The sequence below is a fragment of the Artemia franciscana genome, chromosome 7, assembly GCF_032884065.1.
Source record: "Artemia franciscana chromosome 7, ASM3288406v1, whole genome shotgun sequence".
In the NCBI taxonomy this organism is placed as follows: Eukaryota; Metazoa; Arthropoda; class Branchiopoda; order Anostraca; family Artemiidae; genus Artemia; species Artemia franciscana.
In genome coordinates, this window is record NC_088869.1 from 60,636,983 (window position 1) to 60,649,347 (window position 12,365).

The 12,365-nt window shown below is 33.5% G+C and overlaps 1 protein-coding gene across 8 annotated transcripts in view; it reads right to left on the reverse strand.

Annotated features, from left to right (window-relative positions):
* The window catches only part of LOC136029562 (E3 ubiquitin-protein ligase HECTD1-like), a 484,457-nt gene that overhangs the window by 13,222 nt on the left and 458,870 nt on the right, over positions 1 to 12,365 (reverse strand). For all 8 annotated transcript variants that reach the window (XM_065708048.1, XM_065708041.1, XM_065708047.1 and 5 more), the window contains 4 exons: positions 12,117 to 12,270; positions 9,348 to 9,865; positions 3,341 to 3,499; positions 570 to 874 (listed from right to left, as the gene is read on the reverse strand). In XM_065708048.1, the coding sequence (XP_065564120.1) occupies positions 570 to 874; positions 3,341 to 3,499; positions 9,348 to 9,865; positions 12,117 to 12,270 (1,136 nt within the window). The remainder of the gene's footprint in view (positions 1 to 569; positions 875 to 3,340; positions 3,500 to 9,347; positions 9,866 to 12,116; positions 12,271 to 12,365) is intronic.

Genomic DNA, 12,365 nt, shown 5'->3' on the forward strand with positions numbered 1-12,365 from the left:
CTGCTTTCTTATAAAAATGTTCTAAAACCCCTTTCTAGGGCTTAGATATATGGTTACCTTCGTGTGTTGAACAAACGAAGAGAGTTGTACCCAAACTCATGTTGCAGAGAGGGTACCATCTTCATGGAAGATGTTCTGAAAGCAGAAGCTTGCAGTAAACAGGTTTTAAGAAGCACCAGGGTATAGAATATAGGAGTATTGACAACAAGTATAGAGGACAAGAGGACAAATGTGGGTAGATTGTATGTGAGTCATATCGACATTCATCGGTAAGCGTCGACATTCACCTGTGAATGTCCAAAATTCCTTTTTCTCTGCTTCGATTCAATTAGCTTTGCGAATGATCTTTTTCAATTTTAGCCAAGCTATGATGGTAAAAGTTGAAGTTAGGTTATAAATCTCAGAAATGGATTAAAAACCTAACCAAAGCTGTCCACCATCAAACCTTGCATAAAACTGACAAAGTTGACTGGCAATGCTGACTAAATCCAAGAAAAAAAAAAAATGTATTTCGGACATTCACGGTAACATATACATAATGACCAAGTCTAAATATTCTCAAATCTTACCTAAGTCTTTCCGCTGTAACTCAGCTGCAATAAGAGCATAAAACTCAAGTGTTGGGCCAAGACCAGTACCCTCCTCATCAACAAATTCTACTTCTAAAATAGCTCTACGATCCGCATGTGTCTTCATAACCTGTATAGCCCAATCTAGAAGGATTGGTCCCCGAGGCACTCGAACTCTTTCATGTTTTAATCTGCCAAGGCGGAATTCACTACCGTCATCTCGTCGAGGTCCTGCTACAGTTGAAGACGACAACCGATGACGCTCTACAGCTGTGTCACGTTGCTGTTGAAGCCAAACTATGGACCTGGAATATGAATATGAAAAAAGTATCAAGCAATATGAGCTGTTTGGATTTTAGAAAAAAAAATGTTTTCTATGATTCAAAATAAGTATACGAAACTGTCCCGGAAAACTTCGTAAACGATTAAATTTATCTTTTCATTAAATCAAAACACGAATGTTTGCAACACACGTTGCAAACATTCTATACACATATTCTATACACACACATCTATACATAACTATAAACATATTCTATACACACACATCTATACAAGCACACACACAATACTGAACTCTCTCAATAAAATCTAGTGAATTAACCGAAAACTATTTGTCACCCGAAAATAGCCCGAAAGTTTTAATTTTAATGCTGTAGTTTATCAGCTAATGATGGCCACTGGTATATATGGACGAAATATGCAGATCTTTTATATCTATTTTCACTGTCTAATAGAAGGACCTATTCCTTGTTTGAACTTTTATTTGTTCAGTTAGCCGCTATTCTTCTTAAGCTAGGGGGCTACGGCCTTTACTTGGTACAAGGATTAAATTAAGAATTTAACAGTTATGCCTCTTTTTCATTGTTCAAAACAAAAATATGTATGTCTATTTAACCTTTTCCATCGTATGTCATAAACCTTTGCAATATGAAATTTGCCATCAATTATAGTTTTCGCGGAACAATTTTTAGTTTTATTTTTAGTCTAAAATGCCAAAAATTCACGAAGAGGCACTTAAGACTAAATCTTTGAGCATCAATTGTGGCTATAAAATAAATTTGGCTGCACATTTGAAATTAGTATTTATAACTGCATTAGAAAACTTTCCTGAAAAATTTATTTGTTTTCTTTCAAAATCCAAAGACCAACATATCAACTTTGAGAAAACATTACGGAAAAACAGTGGGTGATGGAGAAGTGTTGACTGAATCCTCAAAATCAGCATTAGCAGTTGAGCAAACAGCAGTACAAAGACAGTTTTTCGAAGTCGCTAGTTTCCCATGTGTTATTTCTCGTACTATTCCAGCACAATTTAATATCATTAAATAAAAAAATTCCAGCACACACAAATTGAGTTCCAAGCCTCCAGTGTACGGTTCCTATGTCCCCAAATCTAAACCTTTTACAGAAAACTCTTATGTAGATGCGATAGAACATCTAAATCTAGAACACAAAAACAACTTAATACACACGCGTCCGACTTACACAAGCGTAACAGAAATTTTTCACAACTCTAAGTGACCAAAACCTTTATACAAAATCTAATAAAGTAATAATAACAATAGATACTGAAGTATTAAATAAGTAAATTAAATAATACAATTAAAAAATAAATAAAATTAGTAAAAATAAAATTTCAAAACAGGCCAAAAAAGAACATCGATTTTCGTCATGATTTAAATCACTCCTTCGATGCTTCATTAATTAATCACATTAATTAACATTCCACTAATTTATTAACTTTGTTAATCTATTTCACTCACACACTAGCTTCTGATACTCCATTCTTCAGAGAGCCAAGAGTTTAGACAGCGTGACAAACTTTTCAAAGCTTACGAGCATCAACACATAAGTAACCGGCTGTTTAATGTAACTTTTTTCTAATACTCAGGGGTATTAACTACATCCTCCCCCACCCCAACGGCCACTGTTGGTCTAACACTTCCCCGTGTTTTAGAACGCAAGAAATATCAAGATGTTATTTACTGATAACCTTTCAAAACACGTGAAATGAAGACGGTGCTGTATTAAGCAAATACAACAATTTAAACCGTGTCATCCTAGAAGTATTGTGACAAAAAATTTAAACTTTTTGATGCATTGTCCATGTTGCTGGAGCATGTGCCCTTAAAATATTAAGATAAAAATGAGTAAACAGACTAGAAGGTTGAGAGGGGCTGCAGCCCTTCTCGTATATTTACTAAGTACAATCTTATATGTTTCTGGATAACTTTTTTTTTGGTTGATTGTGTTTGAATGGATGAGTAAGGTCAAAACCTTATTAAAGTGCTTATCTATTCAAACTATTGATGTAGGAATTTTTTTTTTGTCGTCAACAACTTTAACACATTATAAGCTGTTTTATACCCGGTTTAGATTTTTTACTTCACTCTTCAATTTTATTTGAAAAAAAAAATTTGTATGTTGTTATGTTCATGCCTCTAAAACAGAAGATGGGCTACAGCTCCCTTCTCCGATCTTAATTTCTTAACACTAAAGTTTGCTTGTGTATAACAAAAATTGGAAACGCAAAGGGGTCATTTAAATATTTTTTCTTTGCACAGTGAAATGGGATTGTTTTAAAGAAGACAGTGGCGGTTTGAAAATTTGGCGAGTTTGAAAAATTGGACCAAAAAATTATGTTATATACGCAGGGAGTAAAATGGGAGGGTAGCTTAAAACTACATATATTTTTTTATTATCTAATTTGACACAGTCTTTAGGGCAGGGGAAAATTACTCAAAGGTAAATAAAAAAAAGGAAAATACCTGGATGTTCCAAAGGCTGTAGCACAGAAGAAAGCTTGTCGTGTCTCTAATGGGAGCAATGGAGGACACATAGTAATAAATTTGCTGCACCACATTGGTAGAGCATTGGCTGCCACAGCAATGCTGTCACTTAACTGCTGGCTCAATTTGTTGCAAAGTCTGCACAAACAAGTAATAAGTCATTAAGCATAATTAGCATTAAGCATAGTTTAGATATTAATTAAGCATTGAGCATAGTTTAGACTTGAGAGCTATTAATCATTTTATTCCAAATAGTCATGACAGGCTCAAGATACAAAGTATTAGCCGCTTGCGAATAAATGCGCAGACAACATTATAGTGACGTATGTGAATAAATCAAAATTATGCAGAACTACAGCGCCTGATCATAATTTGGCGAGTAGAACTTTGTTCAGATTTCAAACGTAAAATTTGTAATTGACCTTTTAGAGTAGATTTAAAGCAAAATGTTTTAAAATACGAAACAATTTAAATCTAACTAAAAGTTACGCTACAGTTCAGAACAAGCTAGTGTTGATATAAGCTTTTCGAACCAATATCTTGTCATTGCGAGTTTTTCCTTTTACACAAGTGTAACGTTAAAACCAATGAAAAACAAATCTCATTCCTAACTCTCGACTTTTTTTCAACAGGTGCGACTATGATGTGACTCGAGCGCAAAACGTAAATTTTGAATTGACATTCCTCTTGCAGCAGATGAGCCGTTCACAAGACAAATTGGCTGAATTAAATTTGTAATTCCTTCATTTAAGATTTTCGCATCAAGCATCCCATCGATTTCAGTACAGATTCCCTAACAATAAAGAGTAATATCCAAACACAGTAAACAGGTCTTGACCAGAAAGAAATTTTTTTTTCAGAAACTAATTTTGACTAACTGCGTACTCAAGTGTAACTCGGCCAATTTTCAAATGTAGAAGAGAACAAAAAAGATCTTTAGTTTTTTCTAATTTATGATTGGCTCAGGATTGCCATAAACAAAACCTGGCACATGGACAGGATTTTATCTTACAAGGGGCATACATTTAAGGGGGGGGGGGCTCAACTTAAAAAATAGGATAATATACTTCCCGACACAAAAAAAGTTGGAATTAGAATCATATCAGAATCAAGACACGGAAATAAAATCGGGAATAAAATCAAACAGAAAACATATCGGCAATGTTCCAATACTAAGAGTGGCAAGTTTTTAAGGTCTTGTTCTAGTGCAATTTTCTGATATGTTAATTGGTATGATATGTCAAGTGAAATTTGTTCTGGCATGTTATTTTTCTGGATTCCAACGGTTTTAATGCCTAGGATTGTCCGACAATTCTTGAATTCAAAAGAAATTACAAAAAAAATGTGAAATGACAGGAAAAAGCAGAAAAATATTTTTATTTCATAAGGAAAGGTGAGGGATAATTGCTCCTATCAATCCGTCCATGTATACCAGACCTATTCTTAAGGTCGTATCCTGGCGAAGAATTAGGGGGTTTAAACCCCATAAACTTTGTGCCGTTTTTTATATACATGTTTGATACCTTTTTTTTTTTTTTTTTTTTTTTTGTTTCAGAGGGAAACAAACTGTTTCCTTTTTAGCTTAGTTCCAGAAAAAATTAATACAATAATTTTGCTGTCATTCCATTACTGAGACTCAGATTTATCCTCTACTCAATTACACTTAAAAAATTAACTTTCTTTTTTTAGATCAAAATCTATCTAAAAAACGCATGCAGAATATACAGAAAAATGAAAGGTTTGGTCTTGTTTTTAAGAAAGTCTAAATCATTTTCGAAGAAAAAGCATAACCAATGTCATAGTTCTGACTCGGATAATGAATAGAATTCAAGTTTGTAAATCCCAAGATATAAATTTGATATATAAGTTGAAAAGTTGGACAAAGCACATAGACAGGAACTTATTTGGGAGTGGGCAATTTAGTCAAACAAATAAAAAAAACAGCGAATCAAATAAAAATATACGCAAATGCAAGAAACGCTGTAGATTTCCAGACATTTTGGGAATAAAAAGAGGCCTGAAAGACCCCTTCCCTACCCCCTTTCTCCATTTATAAGTATGTTCCTGACTTGGACTGACAGCTATTATTGAATATTTCCGCACCCAGACTCTGGCACAAAGCAATTCTTGTCTCAAAAAAGCTGTAGGCGAAAATTAAAAAAAAATATATAAACCGTGGAGCACTACCTATACTTTGAAGCTGGTTAATTAAGTTTTAATTAGTTAACTAATTAACTAATTCCTAATTAACTAATTAAGTTTTAATTAGTTAAACAAGCTTTTGTAGCAACTTAAGCACTTTTAAGAAAAAAGCGAAAGAAAAATAATTTGTAATCGTAATGACTTGACATATATGTTCCCTTTGAAACAAGCAATTTTGCAACAAGCTAGCAGGTATAATTTACATCAGACGGACATGATACTTATATCATTGGATTCGTAGTCTCAAATCTATCTATTCACAGAGCAAGAATTGTGATGCTACTTGGGCTTTTTCTTGAAGAGGGATACAAACTTACTAGAAAAAGTGTCCCTTTTTCAACAGTTTTCAACTAATACTCTGCGCATTTTCAATTAAAAGACCATGCACTCCAACTGTCAAAATTCAGCTTGGTTTATAGAAAGACCTGAATGAAAGAGCAAAATTGTCCCTTTTTCAACAGTTTTCTACTAATACTCTACGCAATTTCAATCTAAAAGACCATGCACTCCAACTGTTAAAATTCAGCTTGGTTGATAGAAAGACCTGAATGAAAGAGGAAAATTGTCCCTTTTTCAACAGTTTTCTACTAATACTCTACGCATTTTCAATCTAAAAGACCATACACTCCAACTGTCGAAATTCAGCTTGGTTGATAGAAAGACCTGAATGAAAGAGCAAAATTGTCCCTTTTTCAACAGTTTTCTACTAATACTCTACGCAATTTCAATCTAAAAGACCATACACTCCAACTGTCAAAATTCAGCTTGGTTGATAGAAAGACCTGAAAGACCTGAATGAAAGAGCAAAATTGTCCCTTTTTCAACAGTTTTCTACTAATACTCTACGCAATTTCAATCTAAAAGACCATGCACTCCAACTGTTAAAATTCAGCTTGGTTGATAGAAAGACCTGAATGAAAGAGCAAAATTGTCCCTTTTTCAACAGTTTTCTACTAATACTCTACGCAATTTCAATCTAAAAGACCATACACTCCAACTGTCAAAATTCAGCTTGGTTGATAGAAAGACCTGAAAGACATGAATGAAAGAGCAAAATTGTCCCTTTTTCAACAGTTTTCTACTAATACTCTACGCAATTTCAATCTAAAAGACCATACACTCCAACTGTCAAAATTCAGCTTGGTTGATAGAAAGACCTGAAAGACCTGAATGAAAGAGCAAAATTGTCCCTTTTTCAACAGTTTTCTACTAATACTCTACGCAATTTCAATCTAAAAGACCATACACTCCAACTGTCAAAATTCAGCTTGGTTGATAGAAAGACCTGAAAGACCTGAATGAAAGAGCAAAATTGTCCCTTTTTCAACAGTTTTCTACTAATACTCTATGCAATTTCAATCTAAAAGACAATACACTCCAACTGTCAAAATTCAGCTTGGTTGATAGAAAGACCTGAAAGACCTGAATGAAAGAGCAAAATTGTCCCTTTTTCAACAGTTTTCTACTAATACTCTACGCAATTTCAATCTAAAAGACCATACACTCCAACTGTCAAAATTCAGCTTGGTTGTTAGAAAGACCTGAAAGACCTGAATGAAAGAGCAAAATTGTCCCTTTTTCAACAGTTTTCTACTAATACTCTACGCAATTTCAATCTAAAAGACAATACACTCCAACTGTCAAAATTCAGCTTGGTTGATAGAAAGACCTGAAAGACCTGAATGAAAGAGCAAAATTGTCCCTTTTTCAACAGTTTTCAACTAATACTCTGCGCATTTTCAATTAAAAGACCATGCACTCCAACTGTCAAAATTCAGCTTGGTTGATAGAAAGACCTGAATGAAAGAGCAAAATTGTCCCTTTTTCAACAGTTTTCAACTAATACTCTACGCATTTTCAATTAAAAGACCATGCACTCCAACTGTCAATATTCAGCTTGGTTAATAGAAAGACCTGAATCTCAGCAACTGAATAATAGCAGAATAGTTGTCTTCTGTTGGTACGTTAAAACCACAGCAGTGTAGAAAAAGAATATATCAAAATTGGATCCTTTAATACTTCGTTAGGTATCATATAAACTAGTTACAGTACAATAGCGATGTTTATGAAACTTAATCTTGCGGAGATTAATTTATGTTCGTTTTATATTGACATAGTCTTTTCAGGGGAAAAAAAAATAATAGTTTAAATCTTTTCGGTTTTTCTTTAAGAATTTATAGTTTGGCCTGCTATTTGTATGCAGGAGAAAAATTTTCAACAATTTTTAAAGCTATCGACCTTTCAAAATCTGGACACAAATAGTAGTGTTTAATTTAATTTTATACATAATCCAGTTGACCTGAAAAATAAAACAATACCATTTGCAAAAAAAATCTATCTATGCTCTTTCACAGCTTTGATACATTTACATTCTTTTGATTTAGTTAAATTTTAAGAGCAGAATAAGAGCGTAATAGAAGTAGCCCGGAACGTTTGAATATAATACCCTCAGTCGTTCTTGGGATATTCCTGAGATGTCTTATTGACAATGCTTTTTTATTTAACGGTGCTTTTATTTTTTAACTATTACACAGTGCTTGCCGGGTTTGCCCAAGCTCCCTCTTTGTTCGTTCCTGGCTGATTTTGTCCTTTGAAACTGTTCTTTTAGTAAAGACGAAAACAGTGACAATATAATGTGGAATACCACGTTCAATGCATCGTCTAATTTCTGTCGATATAGTCAACTCTTTATTAGTTGGCTGATATTGATTGTGATATTTGCCATATATATTTATTTTGTAAGATGCAATGTCTATTTAAATATATTAAATAGATAGCAGCGCCATCTCTCAAAAGAATAGATAGCGATGTTATCTCTTCTTCCATAGCTGGCTCTAACTGAACAATGGAATAATATAAATGTAATCATATCTTAGTGACAAGGAAGCTCAATTATCGTTTTGCGAGCCTCGGAGTCGGTGGACACTCAAAAAGACAAAAAGAGCCCTTTGGCGACTTCTCTTGGGAGACTAGCTATCTCCGAAAGCTGTCGAGAAGATGTGGTTTAAGTGAAAAAACAGTGAATTTTTACGTTCTTTGTCGACAGACTCAAATTGGCTTACCAGAAAGAACTACCAAAGCGGCCAAATGACTCTAATGATAATTCCTTTGAGCTGACTTTTAGCGTTTTCCTAGCAGGTGTGCTATAATATTTTAAGGGCTGCCTTTTCCTGAACTTTAAAAAGAAGAGTCTGCTCCATTAAATCGAAAAATAAAAGTTCACATTTTCTAATGATGTGAGTTTCATTAGGATTTTCACTAAGTTAAATGGTTTTTCTGAGATTCTCGGGGAAGTAGGTGTCAGTTTTTAGTTTTCTGTCATTTATAATTTGGACACACAAACTAAAAAAGTTGATATTGGTGAGATACAGTGATCCTTTGCATCCTCTTAACAATGTTGGGGACAGTATATGTATTAAACGTTACCCTCAAAAAGTAGGTTAAGTAGTAATAAAATTAGGATATTATTATTATTTAGGTTAAATGATAAATTACGTTAAGTTAGATTAATTTAACTAGGTTAACCTTATTAGGTTATATTAGATAACCACATAAGTTAGGTTAAATAAGAATCTTTAGCTTAAAAACAAACTAATTTCAGTTTTAAAATAAAATTTCACGGTTTATTTTAGCTAAGCATTTCTCAGCATAACAACCGTCAGCATTACACCCTTAGGACAAAACAAAGGCCTAAATTACGATTTTAGATATTAAACAATGCCCATCTGGAACTCCTGAATATCTAAATTAATAGCCATATTCAACAGTCGATTCAATATTTTACCTTTTGCTGCCAAAATCATCTGCTCCTACACCAAGCTCATGTATTTCTTCATTAGATAAGATGTACAGTTGTTGTAGGACAGTAACGACACTCATTAAATCTGACGGCATCTCTTCTTCCATAGGTGGCTCTGGCTCTGATTCTTGTCTTTCTGAGTAAGTTATAGTATAAGTGGGCTCCCATATTTTTCTCATTTTATCCTGCCTAGAAGACGGGGTCTTGTTCATCAACTGCTGACAAGCTTTAAAGATTGACCAACGATCATTGTAAAGAGGGAGCTCAATTTCAGGGGAGCCAGGGTATCCTGGACCTTTCAACACTAGTCGTAGTTTTGTTGCTTGGTCATCAACGGCCATTTCTTGTTCTGTCGCTTCATAGCCTGGAGTGGGAATGTCTAAATCAGAGGTTTGTTGAACGTTGGTTCTTCCTGGCCTTGGGTCAAATGCTGGTATCAAAGCGGAAAATTGCCGCTTTAATACGAATTCATCATCCCAGCCTTTGCGCTTGGAAACTCGAATCTAGAAATTAATTTAAGTTTAATTGAAATTTTCTATTGCTACTGGGAATACCGTAAAAAAAAAAAACGCTTGTCCAAGCTAAGTACTCCTTGCATAGGCGTTAAGGCCCAATTTCTGGTCTACATAGCGAGGGCTACTACCTGTTCTGAATAAATCAATAAAAAATTTAGAATTTTTTTTTAGCTCACCCTGGGAAGACTTACAAAGTATCTCAAAAACCTTGAAACTTCTTCTTTATTTCTAGATAAAAATTTCCCAATTTGAATTAAGAACATGGTTTAGGTATGTGTGCTCAGCGCTAATCGATAGCCTGGAAAAGTCAGAAATTATGGTTTTAAGGAGAATTCCAAAGTCTGCAAACCGTTCAAAGGGTCCTTAAACCTGTCACTTAAAGCGCATATTAGTAGACTTAGAGCAACAGCGTCCACGAATCGTGGTTGTTCACATAGATTAAAGTTTTTACTTCCATACCGAATCCTGAGAATTTTACATTTTGCATTAATCAATTGTAAATTAAGTGTTGCCCGAGTGTTTGAATTTTGATTGACCCTTCAAATTTACGAGGGCTACAAATTGGTCAGATAATTCAAGAAACATTTTCGACCAATTTTTACGTCATCCTAGGAAAACTGAAAAATAATCTGAAACTAAAAAAAAACTTTTTTTTTTATTTATATGTCCTTGATCCAAGACAAATTTTCCACAATTAACTAAAGTTATTTTTGAATTCTGGTTTTTAAATAACCCACCTAAATATCCCTTTTTGAATGGACCGAAACTTTTGATCGAAAATCAACATTGTCATTTATAAAGAGCCAGAACAAGTTTATTTTCCCGTTTGTTAGAGATGAGAGACCAAATAAAGCATAAGGCAACAACAACCCCTCATTGTGAACAAATAAAAGTTATCTGAATTAGTAAGTAAATAACCACTGCTACTTATATTTAAAAAAAAGAAAAAAAAGATTCCTCTTTCAGCTTACAATAGCGAGCTATTTTAATATTTTGATTGTTTGTGGCGATTATCATCCCTAACACCAGTTACTTTTTTTCTGCAATTAACCCCTATTTTATTCCCTCTTCTTATTCTTCTTTCTCTTTACGAAAAATTTACATTTTGTTGTTGTTGTTGGTTTACGTCTTATAACGGAGTTATGAGGGAAGCTTTGAGTTTTACCTTTCTGTTTGCATTGGCGTAAGTTGATATGTGTAAATCGTGCTATGTTAGTTCAAATGAAACTAATATTGTCAATTTAAATAAAACTGGTCAAATCATTATCTTAAGAAAATAATAAAAAGTTGAATCCATTCAGTTTTAATCTGGGTTTAATTTTTTTTTCTGTAAACCGAAAGAACTGAATTCGGACACCCTTAAAACTGTTGAACCCAGATACTTCAGACAAAAATTCGAGTAGAAACATTTGGAAACTTTTCCGACTGACACATCGCCAGTGGAAAGCAAAACCACGCATCTACGTTACCTTTACATTTCCACAAAACTAAATACAAATTTTTAAGAATAAAGTTTCTACGGAAAAGATAATTGCAGATCTACGATACCGATAAAGCGATTCTTGGTTTAAGACACGCATCCTGAAGCAGACTAAACAAAAACACAGTTGTAATTTTATAACATTGCGACAGTAGAGACCGAAAAAAACAAAATTTCACCGAATTAAAAAAAAAAATATAATCAAAACAATAACAAAACAATATCAAATAACTAAAATAGAAAGAGAATAAAATTAAAAAATCAAACTATTGAGTATAATAGCTAGTTCAACTAAAAACAAAGTAAAAACCGTTTAACATACAACTAATATAATTTACCACATGTGATTTACTTTCGATACTTTATTTTCTTTGCTTATCATTATAGTTGTTCTCAGCCATTTATGATACTTTTCTATTATGATTAATCTAGTTTTATTTCTCAATTTTCCTTTGGTTTTTGTTTGTAAGGGCTTTGCAGCTGTGACATTAATTGTGGGTATGTGTTTTTGATTTCTTGATGCATACACAGAGGGAAGGAATTCCACAGCCCTAAAAAATTTAAAAATGGAGGTGTAAAACTATTTATTTAAATGCTCGTAAAATTTGCTCTTAAAAATAATCAATACAATTAAATTTAAATATCCTTCTTAATGGCAACACATTACTTTAAGCTTAATAGTTCAAATTCAAGCGGGCAATCTTATGTCTAAATTATGGCTGCTATTGACATTCACCAGAATCCTGGTTAACATTTTACCTCTGTAACACCATCCTCTTCTTCTGTTAATTCCCCATCATCGTCTTCAATATTTGTCATTTCTTCCTCATTAGAATCATCATTATTTTCATCTCCTTCTTCAGGTACGTCGTCATCATCTTCAAGCTCTGCTAGCAATGTAGTTGCACGACAGCTAAAAAATTGAAACAATGGCAAAATTGTACCCTGGTATTTTTTGAATTTATCTAGATACTTCTATGATATACGCCCAACCGCTAATGCTGTTCA